General features: G+C 42.4%; 1 protein-coding gene across 1 annotated transcript in view; it reads right to left on the bottom strand.

The window, feature by feature from the left end:
* Window positions 1-26,890, bottom strand: part of MERTK (MER proto-oncogene, tyrosine kinase) — a 150,212-nt gene that overhangs the window by 61,987 nt on the left and 61,335 nt on the right. The window contains exons 7-8 of the mRNA XM_073672782.1: window positions 24,242-24,422; window positions 19,081-19,229 (exon numbers count right to left, since the gene is read on the bottom strand). Of these exons, the coding sequence (XP_073528883.1) occupies window positions 19,081-19,229; window positions 24,242-24,422 (330 nt within the window). The remainder of the gene's footprint in view (window positions 1-19,080; window positions 19,230-24,241; window positions 24,423-26,890) is intronic.

Raw genomic sequence — 26,890 nt, 5'->3', positions numbered from 1 at the left:
ACAAGTCCGCGGCAGCTGGACAAAAGTGGGTCACTGGTGAGGCAGGCCAGAGAAAGGCTTAAAGGGGGTCCTGTGCCATGCTCCTGAACTGCTTGGGAGTTAACCGAGCCCCACACCTGGTGGACGCAGCACGGCTCGGGCGGTCACTGCTGACAGAAGTGACCCGGAACAAACGAACTGTGAGTAAAGACCCTGGACTGTAACTTGTTGTCTGTGTGCTCCTTCGCGCCTCCAGCACTATCAGCACCGGGACTCGCACTACCATCACTCCCACCATCAACTACACTGCCCTGGGGCTGCACTCTTCCCGTGGGGAGTCACATCACCTCAGCTGCACCCATCATCAGCCCCAGCGGACTGCCTTGCAGCGGCGGTTCCTAATAACCGCAATCCACGGGTGGCGTAGTCAGACATTATCTCAAGTACGTAGCAGACTACCAATGGCCTGACCACCCTGAGCCGCGGGACCGGGCCGCCACTACTACTACACCCAGCGTCTCCCTATCGCCCGGATCCGCGTGCCCCACGGCCCAGGGGGCGAGTCACAAGCACTGTACTTGGCTCTGTCGGTCCCATAGAGAACGAATGGAGCCATGGATGCACATGTTACTATTATTCATAAGTGGGATACAAGCCCCCTGACTATGGGGTAACCCTTTTAAACAAATTCCTTTATCTTTCAGGACCATTCCTGGGGTTTTCATTGTTATAACAGCATTGATGTACTATTTTAGCACCTGCATATAAATAGTCATTTTTAGTCATTTAGCTAAACATTATTTACTGTAGCGGAGAATTGTGGGAGGTTGAATCTGATTATTTCATATAACAGTCCAGCAATGTCACCAGACTAAATGCCAAGATCAGAATAAATAGAACAACATTGCTGACTGCTGACATTTCAGGGTGGAAGCTGCTGAGCAAAAACAATGCTTAATGCCAAAATAATGAGACCAAAGCAATCACTGAAGCATAGGCGTCACCAGAATCACACATTCCCGGAACACAGAGACAATGCCTTTAGTTAAAACTCTATGTGCAAAGTTATAAGGAGAATTCCACCAGAAAAAGTCTGTTTTGCCTTATCTACCCCTCCACTCCATGTAACTGTATTGGGGATTGTCATGTATGTCTATGTCATGTTCAGATCAGGGTACCCACGGCCTGTATGTGCATGGCGGTCTATACTCGGACCGTGAGACACAAAATTTGGAATGACACCTAAATTGTGCCAAAATTATTAGGTGCCGCACCCCTCTTAATAAATCTGGCACATCTTTAGGCTATTCTTAAATTAGAACAACACTGTAAGCTGGCAAAGATGTGCATTGTTTTTTAGAATGTTTAGACTTGATAAATGACAGAAAATATTTTTGTCTAAGGGCTCAATCAGATGTCAGTGATTTTTCAGACACTAAAATGGTCTGCGTTTTATTAGAGTATATGATCAGATTTTCATCAGAGTTTGATCAGTTTCAGTTTTTACCATCACAGTTTTATCAGTTTTTCTGGTATGAAAAAAAACCCTGATGGTTTCTCAAGCGTCTCCTATCAAATCGGTGATAAACAGACGGCACACAGACAGTGTGATCCAAGACTCAAAGACTCATATCAAAATCGGACATATCTCCGTGATTTTGTGCAGACCACCCGGTCCACAAAAGTACACGGACATGTGAACAGCCCCACAGACTAATGGGTACGAGTTCTGCAAGTGAAAAACTGAGGCCTGAATTAGCCCCAAAGGGCTACTTTTCTCAAGACTTTTTAAAAAGTAAAAAAAGAGTCTCACATTTTATCATAAAAATGGTAATCATCGAAATTTGTGATTCAGTTCTGCCAGCCCGTCCTCCTCCTATTCTGACTAAATTATATCTTTATCCTGAATACATAAATGCATCCATTTAAAAACTTAAAGAGAACTTGTCACCAAGTCAAGATTGGCAAGTTTGTTCCTATTTATTATTTTTTTTTAATTTACCATATTGTTTCAGAGATATGGGCCTTTTTATTTAGTCCTAACTTTTATGATCTTTACCAAGGGGACATTGCTCAGAGGATTCTCTGCGGGGGGGCACATCTTTAACCCCTTCCCGATCCGTGTCACAGCATCTGTGACATGGAAATCGGTGCGTTCCCGACCCATGTCACAGCGTCTGTGACATGGAGGGATCGCGCCCCTGCAGCTCGTGCGAGTGGGGTCACTCAGGAGTCACAGTTGCTGATGCAACTAGACAACCTGAAGTTGACCCCACGGGGGGTGGATTAACCCCCCCGTGACTAGGACCCCTCCGATTGGCAGTTTCTCTTTCACTTTAGTGAAACTGGCAATCGGAATGAATTAAATATTTCACCAATGAAAATTGGTGAAATATTTACAATCTGGGTATGGCCTGATGCTTATAGCATCAGCCATTGGCTGGGGGGCAGTGTCACCTCTGTCCCCCCCCCCCCCAGATCTGATTGGGGCTACTGTCCATGTGACGCTAGCCCTCCAATCAGATGTGGAGGAGGATGTTTACTATGGCTGACCAAACTCCCCAGCTTTCATCCCGTCCGTGAAAGCTGAGGAGTTTGGTTACCCGCCGATCAGCCGCAGCCAAAGTCGACCCCCGCCGCCAGCGATCCGCCGCCGCATGCGATCCGCCGCCGCCGCCCATTGCCGCCGCTGTCACCGTCGGTAAATATTTCCCCCCTTGTCCGACTCCAGCCTCCACTTAACCCCAGACCCCCCCCCCTCCATCCCAGTCCAATTTCCTACCGCTCCCTCCGCTCCCTTTCCCACGGCTTCATCCACCGGCTGGTGCTCTCCTTCTGCCAGCCGGTGTACGGTGAGCACAGGCAGCAGCAGGCTCACTGTAAATCCCCTGCGCCTGTGATCACCGATCATCCCCCTGTCCCAGTGATCATCCCCCTGTCCCAGTGATCACCCCCCTGTCCCAGTGATCACCCCCCCATCCCCAGTGATCACCCCCCCGTCCCCAGTGATCACCCCCCCATCCCCAGTAATCACCCCCCCCAGTCCCCAGTGATCACCCCCTCGTCCCCAGTGATCACCCCCCATCCCCAGTGATCACCCCCCGTTCCCAGTGCTCAACCCCCCCTGCTGCTGCCGGCCTCCTACCCCCCCTTGCTGCTGTCGGCTCCAGCCCCCCTTTCTGCCCCAGTGATCACCCCCCTGCTGCTGCTACTGCAGGCTTCATGCCCTCCCTTTCTTCCCCCTCCTACGCCTCAGCGCGCCCCCTCCTGCGCCCCATGTGCCTGAGTACACCCCGTGTGCCTAAGTGCGCCCCGTGTGCCTGAGTGCGCCCCGTGTGCCTGAGTGCGCCCCGTGTGCCTGAGTGCACCCCGTGTGCCTGAGTGCGCCCCCTCCTGCATCCCGTGTGCCCTATGCCTGACAGTCCCATACGCCTGACAGTCCCCTACACCTGACAGTCCCCTACACCTGACAGTCCCCACAGCCATCTGTGAGTAACCCCCCACCTGGTGCTAGTCACGCCCAACCTAGCACCAGGACCCCACAGTGTGGACCCCTGTCCCTGAAAACTACACTCCACGGATTCCTGATTTCCTTCCCCAATCAGGAATCCAGTTTGAGACAGCAAACCTCAGGGAAATAGACTTTTTCAAAGTCTATTTCTCTGAGGCCATTGTCAGTCTCATGGTGGAGCAGACCAATATCTACGCCCAACAATTTTTGGCTGCAAACCCAAATTCAATGTTTTCTACTTGGAGTCCCGTTGACTCAGTAGAAATGTTGAAATATTTGGGACTGCTACATCACATTGGGATTGTGAAGAAATCAGAAATTTGCCAATACTGGAGTACTGATATTTTATATCAAACTCCAGTGTTCGGAATGGTGATGACCCGCAAAAGATTTGAGGTCATTCCCAAATTTTTACATTTCAGGGATAACGTGGACCGCCTTCCCCGCGATGACCCGAATTTTGACAGACTGTATAAATTTCGTCCGGTCATCGAACACTTCAGCAACAAGTTTGCTGAAGTGTACGTTCCCCAAAAGGAAATTTCTGTGAATGAATCCCTCATCCACTTCAAAGGGCGGCTTCAATTCCGACAATACCTGCCCAGTAAGAGGGTGAGGTACGGAATAAAACGCTACAAGCTGTGCGAAAGTGCCTCAGGGTACACTCACAGCTTTGGAGTGTACGAAGGAAAGGAATCTAGGATCCAGCCCCCAGAATGTCCACCTGCTCTGAAGGTGAGTGGGAAAATAGTGTGGGATTTGATCCGCCTACTGCTTGATAAAGGTTATCATCTATACATTGATAACTTTTACATAAGCATCCCACTATTTTAGTCCCTCTCTGCCAGAGCTACCGCTGCTTGCGGTACTGTGCGCAGAACCCAGAGGGGTCTCCCTTTGATGCTAATTGAGCAGCCTCTCCGAAAGGTTGAGAGCCGAGCCCAATGTAGCAGCAACATGGTTGTGGTGAAGTTCAAAGACAAAAGGGATGTCTTTTTCTTGACCACAATCCATGGTCCTGGCACCACGGCCACCACCGTTAGAAGTAACCAAGCACCGGTCCACAAACCGGACTGTGCCCTGGGGTACAACAAGCACATGGGGGGAGTTGATCTTTCTGATCAAGTCCTCCAGCCCTACAGTGCGATGCGGAAGGCGAAAGTTTGGTATAAAAAACTGGCCGTGCACATCGTTCAAATGGCACTGTATAAAGCATATGTGCTATCACGATGTGCAGGCCAGACCACCACCACCTTCCTCAACTTCCAGGAGGCGGTGATAAAGGCCCTGATTTTTAGAGGTGAAGAAGAAGCGGGCCCCAGTACCCCTGGAACTCGAGTCTCCCGTGTGGTACCAGGGCAACATTTTCCTGGTGAGGTCACAGTTAGAAAAAGGTGCCGAGTCTGCCATAAAAGGGGGATAAGAAAGGTCACCCGTTTCCAATGTGAAAAGTGTCCTGACAAACCGGGACTGTGTTTGAATGAATGCTTCAAAATTCATCACATGTCCCCGGACTAAACACATCCTGACCTTCCCTACAGAACTCACCCACACTAGCATGACATACACAACATCACACACACACACAACAACCTCACGTACACTACAACACACACACCAACCTATGTCAGGTTGGTGTGTGTGTTGTAGTGTATGTGAGGTTGTTTGTGTGTGTGTGGTGTATACACTACACTATACCACACCGCACATCAACATGACATACACTACACAATCTGTTAAGCACCTGGGGGTGCTCACTATACATCTAGATAAGTTCCCTGAGGGGTCTAGTTTCCAAAATGGGGTCACTTGTGGGGGAGCTCCAATGTTTAGGCACACAGGGGCTCTCCAAACGCGACATTGTTCCAATTTGTTAGCGGACACCATGTCGCGTTTGGAGAGCCCCTGTGTGCCTAAACATTGGAGCTCCCCCACAAGTGACCCCATTTTGGAAACTAGACCCCCCAGGGAACTTATCTAGATGGGTGTTGAGCATTTTGAACCCCCAGGTGCTTCACAAATTGATTCGTAAAAATGAAAAAGTGGAAAAAATAACACTTTTTTATTTTTACGGATTAATTTGTGAAGCACCTGGGGGTTCCAAGTGCTCACAATGCATCTAGATAGGTGCCTTGGGGGGGTCTAGTTTCCAAAATGGGGTCACTTGTGGGGGAGTTACAATGTTTAGGCACACAGGGGCTCTCCAAACGCAACATGGTGTCCGCTAACAATTTGAGCCGATTTTCCATTCAATTTGTTAGCGGACACCATGTCACTTTGGAGAGCCCCTGTGTGCCTAAACATTAGAGCTCCCCCACAAATGACCCCATTTTGGAAACTAGACCCCCCTAGGGAACTTATCTAGATGAGTGGTGAGCATTGTGAACCCACAGGTGCTTCACAAATTGATGCGGAAAAATAAAAAAAAAAAAGTTCCAGAAAAATTTTAATTTTTCATTTTTACGGATTCATTTGTGAAGCACCTGGGGGTTCAAAATGCTCACCACCAATCTAGATAAGTTCCCTGGGGGGTCTAGTTTCCAAAATGCGGTCACTTGTGGGGGAGCTCCAATGTTTAGGCACACAGGGGTTCTCCAAACGTGACATGGTGTCCGCTAACAAATTGAATGGAAAATCGACTCAAATTGTTAGAGGACACCATGTTGCGTTTGGAGAGCCCCTGTGTGCCTAAACATTGGAACTCCCCCACAAATGACCCCATTTTGGAAACTAGACCCCTCAGGGAACTTATCTAGATGCATAGTCAGCACTTTAAACCCCAAGGTACTTCACAAATTGATCTGTGAAAACGAAAAAGTACTTTTTTTTCACAAAAAATTTCTTTTTGCCTAAATTTTTTAATTTTCACATGGGTAACAGGATAAAATGCATCCTAAAATTTGTTGGGCAATTTCTCCTGAGTACACCGATACCTCATATGTGGTCATAAACCATTGTTTGGGTGCACGGCAGGACTCAGAAGGGAAGGGGCGCCATTTCACTTTTTGAATGGAAAATTAGCTCCAAAAGTCAAATTGCGCTCCTTCCCTTCTGAGCCTTGCCGTGCGCCCAAACAGTGGTTTATGACCACATATTAGGTATCGGTGTATTATCGACCTGAATTTAATACTAACATGAAACCCAATATGTCACGAAAAAACAATCTCAGAATCGCTAGGATCAGTTGAAGTGTTCCAGAGTTTTTACTTAGTAAAGGGACACTGGTCAGAATTGACAAAAATGCCAAGGTCTTTAGGGTCAAAATAGGCTGGGTCCTGAAGGGGTTATACTGCTCTGCATTATTACCCTGTGTGCCACGCCCCCTTGGTAAAGATCAAAAAAAGTAGCACTTACTATAAAGGTCCATATACTGTATCTGGAACTGCACGGTGAATTAAAAAAAAAAGGCAGAATGCTCAGGGTTCGAGAAGTAAGAATAAAATATGAACAAGACAGGGCCTCTTTTAACGTGGTGACAGGTCCTCTATAAATTTAACCCATCACGTGCCATGGGCAGTATGAATTAGTGATTGGTCTCCGCATCATAAACATTTATGAATTTTACTCTGGCGCTGTGGTGTTTCTGGAAAAATATAGTTGGGAATTGGGATGAGGTGACTAGGAAGGCTAGACACAGAGGCAGGACTCTCCTAGTTTCTTCACTCTCCGCTCTGATTAATTGACAGGTCTTAACCTATGTGTGTATAGCTGAGCGGGGTATGGAGAAGCCGTCACGTACCTGTGTCTGTGACTAGGTGTATTTTTCTAAAACACCTGAGAATAAATGCAGACGTTTGGAATGAGGGAGCCAGTTCTGATTCATGCTAGCCGTGGTTCAGGGAACATGAATCACGCCAGGCTCACATCCACATCAACTTCCACATCCAAGTCCGTTTGTAACACATGCATTTTTTGCATCGGATTCTCTTGTGCATCCACCCTAACAGGACATTCATCTGTGTCTGTTCATTATATAATCAGATTTCCATTCTCCTGGGCAATGAAGGTTTCCATTCAATGACAAAAAAATGCGAGGAATTAACATAAATAGTATATGTAAAAAAACTATTACAAGTTTTGATATCTTTAAACTGAAAAAGTCAATAGTTACCATGTCAAAAAAGCTAGGAGTTAAGTAAAAGTTGCATTTTTAATTCTACCCAATTTTAGGCTGGCTTGGCAATCTCCACAAGGAGAAATGTTCCCCCTTAGATCCCCCGTCAGAGGCATCTCACCCAACCAAATCAAACCTCCTGCTTTGCACTGATGTAGAGCAAACACCCTTAAAACAGGTCTCCAAATGGAGTGTCTAATTTGGCTTCTTATCCCACGTCATGTGACAAGGCTCATTAACATGTTAATACTGACTTATTGGATTGCTACATCCAATAGGTGGCACTAGGGTTTAAGTCCTCTTCCTCTCTGAAGACACATATTTGCACCCCCAATTCTAGAAATACAAACTCTTCCTGTAAAGTAGGATTTCCCCAATTTTCAACCCATGGTCTATCTAGCTAAACTGGCAAAAAATTTATCTTACAACACTTCTCTTTTATTTCTGCTGATCGTACTAGAATTGGAAAAGATTGAAAAAAATATTAGGAAATGGGGGCACATGATAGTAGGGGAATTACAATAAAGACCAATTTCAAAAGTAACAATGTAGTGAAACAAACAGGATCTATTACAAAGAATAACATTTGTATTCTAACCAACAGGTCCTAAAGCAATTCTATTTTATGCTCAAAATCTGGTTTACAAATATCGAGGTGCAAGGAGTAGATTCCCATCCCAGATCCAAGTACGCTGCATTACATACATATTTGCGTGCATCTATATTTATATCAGTACATACCAAAAGTTTGGACACACCTTCTCATTTAAAGATTTTTCTGTATTTTCATGACTTTGAAAATTGTACATTCACACTGAAGGCATCAAAACTAAGAATTAACACATGTGGAATTATATACTTAACAAAAAAAGTGTGAAACAACTATAAATATGTCTTATATTCTAGGTTCTTCAAAGTAGCCACCTTTTGCTTTGATGACTGCTTTGCACACTCTTGGCATTCTCTTGATGAACTTCAAGAGGTAGTCACCGGAAATGGTTTTCACTTCACAGGTGTGCCCTGTCAGGTTTAATAAGTGGGATTTCTTGCCTTATAAATGGGGTTGGGAGCATCAGTTGTGTTGTGCAGAAGTCAGGTGGATACACAGCTGATAGTCCTACTAAATACACTTTTAGAATTTGTATTATGGCAAGAAACAAGCAGCCTAGTAAAGAAAAATGAGTGGCCATCATTACTTTAAGAAATGAAGGTCAGTCAGTCCGAAAAATTGGGCAAACTTTGAAAGTGTCCCCAAGTGCAGTTGCAAAAACCATCAAGGGCTACAAAGAAACTGGCTCACATGAGGACCGCCCCAGGAAAGGAAGACCAAGAGTCACCTCTGCTTCTGAGGATAAGTTTATCCAAGTCACCAGCCTCAGAAATCGCAGGTTAACAGCAGCTCAGATTAGAGACCAGGTCAATGCCACACAGAGTTCTAGCAGCAGACACATCTCTACAACAACTGTTAAGAGGAGACTTTGTGCAGCAGGCCTTCATGGTAAAATAGCTGCTAGGAAACCACTGCTAAGGACAGGCAACAAGCAGAAGAGACTTGTTTGGGCTAAAGAACACAAGGAATGGACATTAGACCAGTGGAAATCTGTGCTTCGGTCTGATGAGTCCAAATTTGAGATCTTTGGTTCCAACCACCGTGTCTTTGTGCGACGCAGAAAAGGTGAACGGATGGACTCTACATGCCTGGTTCCCACCGTGAAGCATGGAGGAGGTGTGATGGTGTGGGGTTTTTTGCTGGTGACACTGTTGGGGATTTATTCAAAATTGAAGGCATACTGAACCAGCATGGCTGCCACAGCATCTTGCAGCAGCATGCTATTCCATCCGGTTTGCGTTTAGTTGGACCATCATTTATTTTTCAACAGGACAATGACCTCAAACACACCTCCAGGCTGTGTAAGGGCTATCTGACCAAGAAGGAGAGTGATGGGGTGCTACGCCAGATGACCTGGCCTCCACAGTCACCAGACCTGAACCCAATTGAGATGGTTTCGGGTGAGCTGGACCGCAGAGTGAAGGCAAAAGGGCCAACAAGTGCTAAGCATCTCTGGGAACTCCTTCAAGATTGTTGGAAGACCTTTTCCGGTGACTACCTCTTGAAGCTCATCAAGAGAATGGCAAGAGTGTGCAAAGCAGTCATCAAAGCAAAAGGTGGCTACTTTGAAGAACCTAGAATATAAGACATATTTTCAGTTGTTTCACACTTTTTTGTTAACTATATAATTCCACATGTGTTAATTCATAGTTTTGATGCCTTCAGTGTGAATGTCTAATTTTCATAGTCATGAAAGTACAGAAAAATCTTTAAATGAGAAGGTGTGTCCAAACTTTTGGTCTGTACTGTATATGTACACACTAATTATATATGTATATATTTATATTATTTTTTTTTATACTCTCTTTATTCGTCATAAGTTAATCATAATTCATGTGATGGTTTCCATGATATCCAATAACTTGCTTATATTAGCCTCTTTTGTATTTCTCAGTTATGTGACCAAAATTGCGATGATGTGAGAGCTGACTTCCATCAGCCGACTATGTGCAGTCTTGTGACTGGAGTGGTCAGGTGGTCAATGTCGATGTTCCCCTGCCACGCATGGTGCGCTCTGTGCACACCTATCAAATGAAAAAACAAACAAACAAGAGAATAAAACAGAAACATCTAGAATGCAAGTGGGATGACACTGGAGGAAAAAAATCAATCTGTCTCTCTCAGATGGTAACACCCACAATGATGTGTGAATGAAGCCTTATCAGGAGAGCATGTAGAACAGAGGAGCCTTATAGAAATTTTCAAAAGTGATATATTTTTTCTCTACAAAAACTTTCTGGAAAGACAAGAGCAAGTATTATTTGACCACCTTTAAAGAATTGTAGGAGACACATCTGACTTTAGAGGATGGCTTACAATGTTCTCACAGTATGTGAGAAGGTAAATGTAGCTAATCTTAGCTTAGACATGTTCATACATTCCATAAATGAGCTTCAGGGGTCGGCATTTTGTGCCAATGGTATTTTTGAAGCCTTTCAATGTAACTACTGATGTTAATTCACAAAGAAAGGCTTGACCCGGTCCAATGTTTGGAAATTGGTAATAACCAAAGCGACTTATCTAATGTACAGCATGTAGTATTATTGTAGAAAAATTAACCCATCAATGTTGTAGCATTAGCTTCAAACTCCATGATTTGTGTGCGCAGTTTATTATTATTTATAATTTATTATTTGTTCCTACAAATGTAAAACATTCTGGTTACTTAAAGGGAATCAAGTCACCAGTGGGATCAACCCTCCTAAGCCTTCCATATGGTTATGTAGGTGATAGGAAGCTGAATAAATGATACCTCGATATTTACAATTTGATAACTTATTCCAGAGAAATCCATGTTTTTCTTAATATGTAAATGAGCTGTTAAGATCTATGAGGCGGACATAGATCTCCCTGAGAATCTGCCTCCAGAGATTATTGTAAATGAAAGGAGGTGATACCAGTGGAAGACATGTAGATCAGGAGAGCCGAAAGTGGCCATTACACAACACACTGGTAACTCCTCCTTTCATTTATAATAAGCTCTGGAGGCAGATTCTCAGAGAGAGCTATGTCCGGCCCATAGATCTTAACAGCTCATTTACACATAAGAAAAATGTGGATCTTTTTGGAATAAGACATCGGATTACAGATATCAAGGTATGATTTATTCAGCTTCCTATGACCTACATGCCCATATAGGCAGCTTAGGAGGGTTGATCCTACTGACTGATTTTCTTTCTAAGGATTTTTTCATTACTGCTTGCAATAGTTAGTGGCAAGGAAATCAGATTGCACTGTAGAGGGTCTAGATGAATATTATATATACTGTATCTATTTGTAATAATCGTCACACTGCAAATGTGAACAGTGTTGAAATGAGGACTTTGAACGCCAATTTATACAGTAATTCAGATCATGAGGAGCAAGACGTCAAACAATGTTTCTACAATTGCAACACTTGGACAAAGACTATAACAGCTAAGCTGGTGGTTAACCACAATTTGTTGTTTGGTGGGATGAAAATGCTAAGCAAGCTATTCTAAGAAGTAAATGGAAGCATAGATGACGTCACTTAGTCACCAGCTGAAACATCAGCTTTTTCTCTGGTCACAAGATGTGACATGGTTCCTCCAATGTAAGACACACACGGAATCGACATGTAATTACAGCATGGTGCTGGAAATAAATAGGAACTGCAAGAAAACATGATCTTATAACATGGACCAAGTGGAGGATTTTTTTCAGATTTTCGGTCCTTTTTCAACACTAATGTCTAATGCAACGCCCAAGAATGAGCTCTTTGGTCATTTATACAATGTCTATTATGCACCACCTTGGTTGAGGTCTAAAACAATAACATTTTTCCTAGAGTCTTCCTTTTAAGGAGCTTTTATTATTTTAAAGGAACATTTTATTATTTCTTATGAGCTCTATTGGACGTTCTTCAGCTGAAGTTTGACTGTAGAGTGACATACGTCGCCCATAGGCTTTCCAGGGAAAAAAAACATATACATGTAGTTATACTTTTTATGAGGTACTTCTGCTAACAAAAGCTGTAGGGATGTACAAACACTGCTGGGGAATTTATAAAGTCTCTTGTTTTTCATATTTATTGGGTAATCAGATATAGTTTTTTACTTGTTAACTAGATAACAATAAAATCAGACTTAGCAATAAATCAATACTGTCCACTGACCAACAATGAAGCAAGTATCATACTGGTCAATCCACGCACTATTAGACTTATAAGGACACCATTTTATAATTTCAATGCTTTATTATAAATTCACACCATTACAATTAAGAGGAGAATAAAAAAATATTTACATGTAATAATAACTCAACCTACTCAGATATATAGTATGAGTTCACAATAGCTAATACAGTTTCTTAAAGGGAATCTGTCAAAATGTTTTTTTGCTGTATAACCTGAGAGCGTTATAATGTAGGAGCAGAGACCATGATTACAGTGATATGTCACTTACTAGGCTGTGTTTTGCTGATACAATACTATTATTATTATTATTTTATTATTATTATTATTATTATAGCACCATTTATTCCATGGAGCTTTACATGTGAATACTATCAGTGTTTTATCAGCAGGAGATTATTACTAAAGGACATTTAGCCTTGGGCATCTTAGTCCATCCACGCCCCCAGCACTGATTTGCAGCTCTCTTTCACTGTACTCTACAATGTACACAGAAAGCTGTGGTGTTTGGGGTGGGGGTTTACACAGCTCAACAACTGAGCTCTGCTAGATCTTTCAGAATCATAATAAATAATAAAGATATTTAGCAGAGAAAATGGTGACTATCATAACTGCTGCACCCATTAAACTAAGTGATACATCGCTGGAATCAGGGTCTCTGTCCCCACATCATGATGCTGTCAGATTACGTAGCAAAAAAACTTTTGTCAGAGTCTCTTTCATTTATCCATTATTTCCCTACTCAATTAGTAATTCCATTGTAATCCCCCATTTTATGGTATATCCCAGAAAAATGAAACAAATTAGAGAAAATGAATTAATGGATTACAGAGCTTCTTTTTCAGTGTCCTCCCCTCTCCAAATCTCCATCCAGAGCCCAAAACCATATTCCCCACCAGTCTGATTGACGATACCATTGAATCCATATTTCATTGACCTTGTTCAGTTTTCCATACCATGACATTATACAAATTCGGAAAGGATTACTTTTTAAATGTTCCCATATCATTCTCACACTGTAGGTACACTTTCCGTTATCCACATTTTAAGATTATATTAATTGCTAGAAACATAGTGTAGTTTTATTATTGTTCCCCCTCCCCGGTACCTTGGGTGAGAGAGAGATCCCACAAAAGTACAGACAGGATTTTCTATTTAAATTCATTTTTGAAAAATATCCCTACATTGATGATATTTTCACACTACCCAGCCAGTTTAGGAAATCTTCAGAAAATATGTATCTAGAAACTTCTCGCTTTCACATTTGAGACAATTCTGAGATGCTCTGTACCCCATCTAATTAAATCTAAAAAAAGAGTAATACAAGCAAAAGTAATATAGAAACTTCAGACTCAAGGGCGATTTACGGCCCTCGAGGACCTTTTCTTCAGCCCCCGGGCAGATTCACGGGAACCACAAGGCTTGGGCCAGCAGCTGTATTTTGATGGCCAGTGGCCCATTAATTTCTTCTTGCTCCATGAGCATGCGCACGCAGTATTCACTATTGAACGCTGAGGTGCGTGCAATGCTAAATTACGTCCTGCCACCAGTGCCAGCGTCAGGAGGTGCAATTTGTAGGGCCCCTGAAGGATGGTATAAATATCCAAATGGCCCTTGGCAGAAAGAAGGTTCCTCACCCCTGCTATAATATATAGACACTTTACTCCATACCCATAGCCTAAATTTTTTATTTATAAAGTGTCATAATATCTAATTTTTTATCACTGACTAAAGGGAACCTGTCAAAAACCTTAATCTCCTCCGCAAACAATTCATATGACTGTGTAATCCTTTAAAACATAAGCCAGGTGCTCCGTTTACGACCCCAAAGCACTGCTTCAGCAGCAAGAAATTACATTTTAAAGTTGTGTCTGGAAGAGCTTTGGGGGGTGACGGTGCACTTCTAGCTTCTCAGCTTCACACTGTTTTTCCTACCTAACAGCACCCTCCCATGGTTGATAGACAGGTCAGTAGCCAGGTACCAGGAATAACAACTGGTCGATCAGCTAGGGAATGTTCCTGCTAGGTAGGAGATACAGCAGGAATGTGAGAAGCTAGAAGTGCACTGTCACCCCCAATGCACTGCAATCCAGACAACTTCAAAACATGATTTCTCACTGCTGCAACAGGGTCATAAAAGGATCAACTGGCTTATCTTTTACAGGGCTACACAATCACATTACTGGTTTGGGAAGGTAATAGATTTTGACTTCTGACAAGTTCCTTTTAAATACAATTGAAAAAGAAAAGAATAAACAGAAGAGAGTAAGGTGCATTGTTCTCTCTATTAGCTGTTCCTTGTGTTTCTGTTTGTTCGGGGATCTGAATACAGTTTAATGTTTAATTCTATCTGTATAAGGATGTCTGAGTATATAGTTTTCTGCACCAGAACATGTTATGTATATTCAGTGTAATAAAACATTTACCATGACCATGGAAACCACTTCAAAGCTATTTACTACAAAAGAATTTGGTAAATTAAAAATAAATGGTTGTGGGTTACTTTAGGAGTATAGCCAAATTTAACAATTAACCCTAGAGCAAGGTTCATTCGCTCCTATTTGTTTAGACAGTTAGGTGTTGTTAGGTGCAAACATTGCACTATTGTGTGTGGGAAGGGGGAGGTGGTTCACAGTGGAAATGTTAGCACAAATCCAATGCAACTGGAAGTGGATGCAACTCTTTGGGCATAAAGTAGATTACGAAAAATGTACAGATTAAAAGGTTGCATGAAGCTGCTGAACTTTGTGGTAAGTTTTGTACTGACTTTGATACTGTTGTGCACATACTTTACGGATTTTCCCTTTTAGAAAATCTCATGTACACGCTGTGGACATTTTTTCCCACAGAAATAGACCTGTTGAAACGATTTTCAAATTCAAAGCGTTCCAATTTTCAGATGCAGATTTTCAGGGCAGATTTCACCCCTTTCAATTAAAAGTGCTAAAAATGCAGTAAATTTTTAAGCAAATCCGCATGTTAAAAATATGGATTTTGCGGCAGATTAACAATCGTTAATTCCAGTCGACCTGCCTAAACAGTGACCGCCAAATGGCTTGTACTTAGCCGATCAGCAGCCATGATTGGGCAGTGTACCGTAATTGTGCCCTTAGGCTCAGACAGCTGATATTTTTGAACCAACTTATATACTGTCAGAGATCTATGAACTGCAGCAAACTTTCCTACCACGCTCCAAGGCAACTTGTTTTTCTAACATACAATGAATGGATCTGCCAAATGGGCACACTATGGGCAGTGCAAAGGTCAGAGCCACACCAAGACCCTGGTGCCTGAGGGAACCCAAAACCTCTGTCTTCACATAACAAAACTCCGGTAACATGAATAAAACATAGATGGTGGGGCCTGTTACAGCTTTTCCATGGGGTCAAGGAGCTCATTCACTCAACTCTATATACTATAGATTTGTATCAGCAGAGTAAACATATGGCTATATTCACACATGGCAGATGAATGGGAAAAGTTCTCTGCAACAAATCTGCCACCTGTGATCTCACCCTCAATGTATGTCCACAGTTCAGAGCCTACCTCAACATAAAAGATGAAAACGCAACTATGCCCATGATTCCATTTATGCACCAATCATATCTTTCTAATATACGATATCCTAGAGTATATGAGCTACAGATTTCTATATCTGATGCTACCACTGTAATCAATGTTAGCTCTCAAAAGGCTCACCATAGGGCAGGCATGTCAAACTCAAACACACAGGGGGCCAAAATGAAGAAAAACTGACAAAGTTGCAGACCAACCAGTGTAGAGTATAATGGGCCCCACATAGTCCTTCACACAGAATAATGGGCCCCACATAGTCCTCCATACAGCATAATGGGCCCCACATAGTCCTCCATTCAGAATAATGGGCCCCACATAGTCCTCCATACAGAATAATGGGCCCCATATAGTCCACCATACAGAATAATGGGCCCCACATAGTCCTCCATTCAGAAAAATGGGCCCCACATAGTCCTCCATACAGAATAATGGACCCCACATAGTCCTCCATACAGAATAATGGACCCCACATAGTCCTCCATACAGCATAATGGGCCCCACATAGTCCTCCATTCAGAATAATGGGCCCCACATAGTCCTCCATTCAGAATAATGGGCCCCACATAGTCCTCCATACAGAATAATGGGCGCCACATAGTCCTCCATACAGAATAATGGGCCCCATATAGTCCTCCATACAGAATAATGGGCCCCACATAGTCCTCCATACAGAATAGTGGGCCCCACATAGTCCTCCATACAGAATAATGGGCCCCACATAGTCCTCCATACAGAATAATGGGCCCCACATAGTCCTACATACAGAATAATGGGCCCCACATAGTCCTCCATACAGCATAATGGGCCCCACATAGTCCTCCATACAGAATAATGGGCCCCACATAGACCTCCATACAGAACAATGGGCCCCACATAGACCTCCATACAGAAAAATGGGCCCCACATAGTCCTCCATACAGAATAATGGACCCCACATAGTCCTCCATACAGAATAATGGACCCCACATAGTCCTCCATACAGCATAATGGGCCCCACATAGTCCTCCATTCAGAATAATGGGCCCCACATAGTCCTCCATTCAGAATAATGGGCTCCACATAGTCCTCCATACAGAATAATGGGCCCCAAATAGTCCTCCATACAGAATAATGGGCCCCATATAGTCCTCCATACAGAATAATGGGCCCCACATAGTCCTCCATACAGAATAATGGGCCCCACATAGACCTCCATACAGAACAATGGGCCCCACATAGACCTCCATACAGAAAAATGGGCCCCACATAGTCCTCCATACAGAATAATGGACCCCACATAGTCCTCCATACAGAATAATGGACCCCACATAGTCCTCCATACAGCATAATGGGCCCCACATAGTCCTCCATTCAGAATAATGGGCCCCACATAGTCCTCCATTCAGAATAATGGGCTCCACATAGTCCTCCATACAGAATAATGGGCCCCACATAGTCCTCCATACAGAATAATGGGCCCCATATAGTCCTCCATACAGAATAATGGGCCCCATATAGTCCTCCATACAGAATAATGGGCCCCACATAGTCCTCCATACAGAATAATGGGCCCCACATAGTCCTCCATACAGAAAAATGGGCCCCACATAGTCCTCCATACAGAATAATGGGCCCCACATAGTCCTCCATACAGAATAATGGGCCCCACATAGTCCTACATACAGAATAATGGGCCCCACATAGTCCTCCATACAGCATAATGGGCCCCACATAGTCCTCCATACAGAATAATGGGCCCCACATAGACCTCCATACAGAACAATGGGCCCCACATAGTCCTCCATACAGAACAATGGGCCCCACATAGACCTCCATACAGAAAAATGGGCCGCGCATAGTCCTCCATACAGTATAATGGGTTCCACATATTCCTCCATACAAAATAATGGGCCCAATAGAGTTCTCCATACAGAATAATGGGCCCCACATATTCCTCCATACAGTATAATGAGCCCCACATAGTCCTCCATACAGTATAATGGGCCCCACATAGTCCTCCATACAGTATAATGGGCCCCACATAGTCCTCCATACAGTATAATGGGACCCACATAGTCCTCCATACAGAATGGGCCCCACATAGTCCTCCATACAGAATAATGGGCCTCACAGTCCTCCATACAGAACAATGGGCCCACATAGGGTTGGTGGTTCTGGTGTCACGTGCCAGAAAAAAACAAACACACAGCAAGCCAGATTTGGCCCACGGGTCAGAGTTTGACATGTATCCCATAGGGGTTCTCCCCATCTCCTTTTTTTTTTAGATCTCCACAGTAGTCAACTGCAGGAAGTCAATCACTCCTGCTGTGCAGCTGCTTGATTGTACCTGTCTCTAGGGCTGTGGTCACATGCAGAGGCCAAGATGTGTCTGCAATGTGGCCTGAAACCTTGCTAATTTGGAGATCAATACGCTTTTTAAATTAGCTGCAGCTAAAAGAAGTTTTATTGTCGAAGGTGTTGTATCCAAGTTTGGAAGCTATCCAATATCCATAGGACAGAAGATATCTTTCCGATGGTTGGGTGTCTGGAGAATTGACAAACTAGGATCCCCACTAATCCAGAGAACAGAGCTCTAAAGAGCCCTGTCTAAATGAAGCATGTGTACTCTCCCTCCATTCATTCTCAAAGTTCTGCGCTGGCCTGGTCTTTAGCATACCCTTCAGTTAATACAAATTTTCCCATTATGCAGACAGATGACAGCTGGTGCTCATAAAGTTCTATGGATAACTGTAAACGGCCATTTCAGGAGAACCTGCAGCAGGATGTCTGTGTCTGTCTCTACCGCCTCCTTCCTCCTCTATTTAGCATTTTAAAAGCCCCAACTGTCATCTATCTCAGTAATGAGAAAATCTGCCTTCACTGAATACAGTGAAAATCTGCCTTCACTGCTGATCGTCTGCAGTGCTCACATTTTGCTGAAGCAGAAGTGGATAAAATGTGAACACTGCATCCAATCAGCAGTTTCTGACTTGCTGTGAAACCCCCACTGGAGGTTGATCCCAACAGAAGCAGCACTATGTATGGAGGAGTGGTGCTGGGTTTGGGGGTATCATTATTTCACAACTGGACAACCCCTTTAATAGGTATAAACATGGAAAACAAAAAAATAAACTATTTTAGAGACGATTTTTACTTACTTTATTTCCACTAACTTTCCATACGAGCTTCACTTTATAGCCCAGCAGAGCTCCATTTTCAGCACTGAGAGGAGGCTGCGTCCATGTGACTTTAAGGGAGTATGAGCCATTTGCAATGACTGTAATGTTCTCAGGAGCAGCGGACGGAGCTAAAAACAACATTTTGCATTATTAAATAGAATACATTTACACCTTAGCAGTAACATGCCATTAACCTACCGCAATTCATATCCTGCATTACAGAAATCAAAGCCTTGTCCGAACTTTTTTTGTTTCCGGTTAATTTTTTTTGGGGGGGGGTTAGATTTTTACATTTTTCTGTTTTAGAACAACTCTTGACAATTGCAGCTTATTTTACTTACAGAGATATTTTTATTTTTTCTGATTTGTTGTTGTAGGTATTTGGCAAAAATGACAACAGGAAAGGCAGCCATATTGGTTCGGTCAGCTTTGAACATGATTCTAGCTATCATCAGTTGATGAAACGCTAGTTTTAAAGTATATTTATCATTTTTATTTTTAAACCCAACCTGTCACATAAAAAAAGGCCATTACCTCCAGATATGATGTTAATCTGCAGGCTAATAGCGTTCTGAACCTGCCCGGCCCCCTCACTCAGAACCCTGGGGCTCCAAGTGCAGGCGCCGGGAAAGGTTCAGAACGCTATTAACTTGCAAATTAACCCCATATTTGCAGGTTATTACCGTTTTTTCACATGACAGGTTAAACTTTAAATGTGTTTCCCCTTAAAAAGAAGCGATCATCTGAAAATTACCTATTCTTTAAATCAGGTTTTTGTGCTAAAATTATTTTTTAAATATTTTTTTGCAATGCTTTTTTTACATATCACAATCTATATTAAAAATAAAAAATAGAAATCTTGCAATTTTCAGAAAATTTTCAAGACAGATAATTTCCCATTGTTTCAAGAAACAACACATGTACATAGCCACAATGGTGATTGGTGATCCTGTGTGTATAGAATGATACCTGTCATTGTAATCCTGGACTCAGACCCCTCCGATCTGCAGCACGTTTAAGGGGGAATAGTATAGAGAAATTAGATGACAACCAATGTGGCTGCAATTCCTGTAGTCATTCTTGCTGGAATCACACATGCAGTCAAGCACAAAAGAAAGGAAACAAAGCTTCTTCTATACACTTTCAATTTAATGGATTCTGGCTATACACTGTGTGCAGAATTATTAGGCAAGTTGTATTTTAGAGGATTATTTTTATTATTGATCAACAACTATGTTCTCAATCAACCCAAAAGATTCATAAATATCCAAGCTTAATATTTTTGGAAGTTGGAGTGGGATTTTTTTATATTTGGCTATCTTAGGAGGATATCTGTTTGTGCAGGTAACTATTACTGTGCAGAATTATTAGGCAACTTAATAAAAACCAAATATAATCCCATTTCTGACATGCAAAAACAAAAAACCAATAAAATTAGTGATCAATATAGCTACCTTTCTTTATGATGACACTCAACAGCCTTTCATCCATATATTCTGTCAGTTACTTGATCTGTTTTCGATCAACATTGCGTGCAGCAGCCACCACAGCCTCCCAGACACTGTTCCGAGAGGTGTACTGTTTTCCCTCCCTGTAGATCTCACATTTTATGATGTACCACAGGTTCTCTATGGGGTTCAGATCAGGTGAACAAGGGGGCCATGTCATTATTTTTTCTTCTTTTAGACCTTTACTGGCCAGCCACGCTGTGGAGTAGTTGAATGCATGTGATGGAGCATTGTCCTGCATGAAAATCATGTTTTTCTTGAACGATACCGACTTCTTCCTGTACCACTGCTTGAAGAAGTTGTCTTCCAGAAACTGGCAGTAGGTCTTGGAGTTGAGCTTCACTCCATCCTCAGCCCGAAAAGGTCCCACAAGTTCATCTTTGATGATACCAGCCCATACCAGTACCCCACCTCCACCTTGCTGGCGTCTGAGTCGGAATGGAGCTCTCTGCCTTTTACTGATCCAGCCTCTGGCCCATCCATCTGGCCCATCAAGAGTCACTCTCATTTCATCAGTCCATAAAACCTTTGAAAAATCAGTCTTAAGATACTTCTTGTCCCATTCTTGACGTTTTATCTTATGTTTCTTGTTCATAGGTGGTTGTTTTTCAGCCTTCCTTACCTTGGCCATGTCCCTGAGTATCGCACACCTTGTGCTTTTTAATACTCCAGTAACGTTGCAGCTCTGAAATATGGCAAAACTGGTGGCGAATGGCATCTTGGCAGCTTCACGCTTGATTTTCCTCAATTCATGGGCAGTTATTTTGCGCCTTTTTTGGCCAACACGCTTCTTGCGACCCTGTTGGCTCTTTGCCATGAAACCCTTGATTGTTCGGTGATCACTCTTCAAAAGTTTGGAAATTTCAAGACTGCTGCATCCCTCTGCAAGACATCTCACAATTTTGGACCTTTCAGAGCCTGTCAAATCTCTCTTCTGACCCATTTTGCCAAAGGAAAGGAAGTTGCCTAATAATTAAGCACACCTTATATAGGGTGTTGATGTCAGTAGACAACACCCCTCCTCATTACAGAGATGCACATCACCAGATTTACTTAATTGGTAGTTGGCTCTCAAGCCTATGCAGCTTGGAGTAGGACAACATGTATAAAAAATATCATGTGATCAAAATACTCATTTGCCTAATAATTCTGCTCACAGTGTACATGTGAGTCCAGACTTACAAAATTGCCTACAGAAAATACCCCACACACTTGTTTTTTGCCTTTTTAGGCCGAATTCTCTTTCACATCTCCAACACTATTATATCCCATACCTCTCTTGTCTTAGATGTGAGATGTTAATCAAACTTGCTAATAAATAATGCAATGAAAAATTCCAGACTGTATACAAGCATCTAGAATCCCTCACAATGCTTTCTTTACTTCAATTTATTAGTGTATGGCTAGAAGGACTAATGGGCTAAAGGATGCCAATACTAGAAAACAGAGGGGAATACGGGGAAAAGGAAAAGTCAGCTCACCAGACATTAATCAGCAGTATCCATCTGTAGGCAACGCACGGAACCGTCCTAGTCTCAGACGTAGAAGCAGAAAACCAAGGAAAAAGAATCTTCCAGCGATAGCCAAAAAAATATATAAATCGTGAAATTTATTGATCACATTAAAAAACAATGTTAGCCGGTCACCAAATGGGGTCCAAGAGAAAAAGCATAGTACAGACCAACACATTTCAGCTTTTACGCCTTAATCATGGTATATGATTAGTATAAAATGATTAAGGAGTAAAAGCTGAAAAGTGTTGATCTGTACTATGTTTTTTCTTCTGGACCCCATTTGGTGACCGGCTAACATTGTTTTTAATGTTATCAATAAATTTCGCGATTTATATATTTTTTTGGCTATCGCTGTAAGATTCTTCTTCCAAAGGATGCCAATAGGGATAAATGATACTACTGGTCAGGCCTCTTTCACACATCCGTATATTTCCGGTACCGGAGATAGCCGTGTCCCGTGTGTCCATGTGTGTCACACGAGTAGCAACCGTGTGCCGCATCAGGATCACACGTAACAGCGCTTGGGAATCAGCAGTACAGTTAGCGCTGTTCCTAAGCGCCGGGTGCTGAATGCTGTCCTCATTGTCCCCTACCGGCGCTGCGATTACTGCTAGCAAGTGACAATGATGAGAGTAGTATTCAGCTCTCACTGTGCCCTGATGTAAAAATAAGAATAAAATTTAAAAAATCCTTATATTTACCTGTCCGAAGATGTCCCCTGCTGTAATCTATGTGGCTGCTCACGCTGAGGAGCCAGGGAGATTGACTCGCTGCAGCGAGCAGTGTCCTGTCACTCACTGAGCTCAGCGCAGCTCCGGGGCTCGCTCATTCTCCCCGGCTTCTCGGCGTGAGCAGTCAGGTGGATTACAGCGGGGGACATCTTCAGAGAGGTGAGTATAAGGATTTTTTTTATTTTATTCTTATTTTTACACCAGGACACAGCAGGAGCAGAATACTACTCTCATCATTGTCCCTTGCTAGCGCTGATCGCAACACTGGCAGGGGACAATGATGAAAGATGCCTGCAGCACCCAGTGCTTGGGAACAGCGGTAACTGTACTGCTGATTCCCAGGTGCCGGTACATGTCACACTGATGGCACACGGATGTCATCCGTGTGTCAGTGTGCACGTGTATGGGACGTTTTGCGGCCCATGCTGGGAGAAAAAAATGGACATGTCATCGTGTTTTGCCCATGGACACACGGTCTGTGGAAACACACAGGCATGTTTACAGACCCATTTATTTGAATGGGTCTACGAGTGTCAGTGTCTCCAGTACGTATGGAAACTAACACCACACGTAATCAAAACACTGACGTCAGAAAGGCACCTTATGTAGATCATAAATGATCAGCCTTCAAATAAACTGACAGATCTAATTAAAGCTGGAAACATCGCTCACATGTTACATCCTTTAACCTCTATGGGATGTTATAGATAGTCCCTATGTGTCTAAGGGTCAGTTCTAACGTTGATCTTTTAACCCAATTTCAGAAAATATGACCCCTTGGACATTTATTTTAGTTGGTGATTTTTAGTTCCATGCAATTAAAACTGAATATGTTGGGCTTCCAATAGCATTAAGGGGAATCTGTCAGCAGGTTTTTGCTACCTCATCTGAGAGCAGCATAATGTAGGAAAAGAGACTCTGATTCCAGCGATGTATCACTTAGTTTACTGGGTGCAGCAACTGTGATACAATCAAGAGTTTTTACATGTAACATGTAGCAGAGGTCAGAAAACTAATCCTGCCCACACCACAGCTTTCTGTGAACAGTGATAGTAAGCTGCTAATCAGTGGTGGGAGTGGAGTTGGACGGGGAAGCACGTGAGCTGTAGTCCAGGCAGTGATAATCTCCTGCTGATAAAACACTCATAGTATTGAAACAACAGCACACAGCTTAATAACTGATACATCCATGGAATCTGTGTCTCAGTCCCTACCTCATGCTGCCCTCAGATTAGGTAGCTAAAATTTGCTGACAGATTTCCTTTAACCAGGATTACACTGGGAAAAAAAAACGTGTACAGTAAGCTTAGTGTAGATATTTTATGAATATCTTTTCGTCTTTTTTGCCATTACAAGAAGTTGCAAGTTGGATTGTAATGGCACTCACCTCCTTCTGTTGTTTTAGCCACAATCCAGGAACTTGGCAAGGAACATCCTACTTCATTCATGCAGGAAACAGTAATGTTGTACTTGGTGAATGGATTGAGATGACTGATAGTATATGTATAAGAAGGTACTGATATATTGTAGAGCACCGGAAAGCTGGAATTTTTTGTTACTTCCTTCACCTGTAACAATACAATGTTTTAAATTATGTTTTCTGCATAGTAGAAGTTGTAAAGATATGACCATATTCATTAGATTTCACTTTTGTAGCCTGCCAAATCTTACACGGTGTTCACACATACAATTTTCTACTACAATCCCAAACAAAATATCAGATAGTGATGTTTGTGTCTGTAAAACTATATTGTTATTTTAGTAAGGCTACATTCACTGATAATATTAAACAGTTTTTCTATCCTTTTCTGCGCACCTCCATTCTAAATTATGACCCCTGGTAATGAAAATGTAAATTTTCCGTTAATTCAACTGGACGTATACCACAGAACCACCATCATAGAGGAGAAAAAGCACAGAGAAGTTTTATGGTATACATCCAGTTGATGAATTTTTATTAAAGGAGGCATCATTTTGAAATGAGGTACAGGAAAAAAAAGCAAAACTGTTCCTGAATCAGTAGCAGCAATTGGAGGATGTACTCCGTTTCAATAAAAAAATCCAGTGAAAGATCCTCCTTAAGAGTATGTTCACCATGGTGGGTTTTTTTTTTGCTACTTTTTTTGTTGCATTTTTGCTGCAGATATTTTTTATTGCTGCTTTTTTTATGCTAATCACATGTATGATTGATTTGTCTACAGTATATGTTAATAGTTAGTTTTATTCATCAAAAAATGAAGCACAATTTATATGCTGTATTTTTAATGTTTTTGCAGTTTCTCAATACTTTCCATGGGTAAAAAGAAAACATGAAAGAATTGACATGAAGCAGATTTTCAATAATTCAGTCATAAAAAAACTGCATGTGCTTGAGATTTCTGAAAGCTCATTGCTTTTGCTGGTACTGTACAATACAGATCTTTTATGCCTGAAAAACGCACCAAAAAAATAATGCAAAAATGGCACATGTGAAAATAGTCTAAGGGTATGTGCACACATTCAGCAGAAAAATCTGCTGCAAATGCTGGAGTGTGGGCAGGAAAAACGCTGCATTTAATATGTATGTTTTTGCAGCATTTCTGCATGTATTTTTATGCGTTTATTTCCCATTCATTCAAAAGGGTAAAACGTGCTGAAAGAAATGTCATGATGCAGATGTGAAACTGTTTCAAATCTTCATAGAAAAAATGAGCAACGTGTGTGTGAGGTTTCAGAAATCTAATTCACTTTGCAAAATGCTGTATTTTTTGAGGCAAAAACATGCAGGGAAAACAGGGAAAAATGCAATGTGTCGAACAGGCAATCTCAGCATGTGTCAAATGTCTAACAGCCGTGACTCTTGCAGGCGCGGCGACAGTAAAAGAAATGCCGAGCACGCCAAAATACTCGGCAAGCACCCGTGCGTGCTCGCCTAAAGAGTTAATAAAACATACTTGATCATCACTAGTCACAACGTGATGCACCCGTTGGCTACTCAAGATGGGAAATGCTTATTGGTTTGATCTTCCTGCCCTTGGAAGTATAGGCTGGATGTGGAGAGCTTTACAATAGAACAGCAAATGACATTTTAAGTAGATGCCATTGTAAATCCCCTTATACACATTAGACGGATATCGTCCAAAGAAGCTATGTATAACATGACCAAAAAAGCAGACTTAAGTGCTACATATAGGTCAAAAGAATAGGCTGCTTAGCAAAACGTCAGGGGGTATATATGGAGCAATTTAAGTAAATTCAAAGGTATAATTCTCTGGATGTTGTAAATGTTAGCTCTAAAGTACTAATATGGTGCTACTAGCCGGACTTGGATGCATGCCCATCAGGTTTATTACTCTGTCTAATCGTTTCCTTAGTATTTTTAACTTTCCATTGTTAAAAAAATAGAACAAAATGTCATGACCTGTAGTATAATCCAAAGAATAGTTTTTTGTAAAGGAGTGGTTAAAGGGAGATTGTCCTGATCCAGTCAAATACTGGAGGCATCGTAAAGCAGATAAAACAACTTCCACAACTTTCTGCAGACTTTGCCCACATATAATACATTGATATACATATAATGTCACATTGCTCAAGAGGCAATTGGTGCTATATGAGTGGAGAGCTGCTACAGTGAGCGGGAGGTTACCGCTCACTTTAGCAGGCTCGTAACCATGATAAACAACGGGTTACTAGGTGCGCGTGTGCCCCTAGTAACCCGATGTTTATCATGGTTACCAGCCTGATCGCTGCTCCCGCTGGTCACACACAGCGATGTGTGCTGACCAGCGGGAGAGCAACGACCAAAAAATGGTCCAGGACACTTTGCAGTGATCAGCGACCTCACAGCAGGGGCCTGATCGCTGCAAAGTGTCACACATAGCGACATCGCTGGTGAGGTCGCTGTTGCGTCACCAAAACCGTGACACAGCAGCGATCTCGCTATGTGAGATGGGGGCTTAAGAGTAGAACAGCAGGAACAATAACCAAGGAGAGCTAAAGAAAAACAAGTATTTGGGGGAAACACTAGTCTTCCCTAAGAAATAAGGCTTGAATTATT

Source organism: Phyllobates terribilis, unplaced genomic scaffold, assembly GCF_046119375.1.
Source record: "Phyllobates terribilis strain yellow unplaced genomic scaffold, ASM4611937v1 Scaffold_3__8_contigs__length_932513732, whole genome shotgun sequence".
In the NCBI taxonomy this organism is placed as follows: Eukaryota; Metazoa; Chordata; class Amphibia; order Anura; family Dendrobatidae; genus Phyllobates; species Phyllobates terribilis.
Note: the sequence above shows the minus strand (reverse complement) of the source record. Positions and strands in the feature narration are given on the sequence as shown.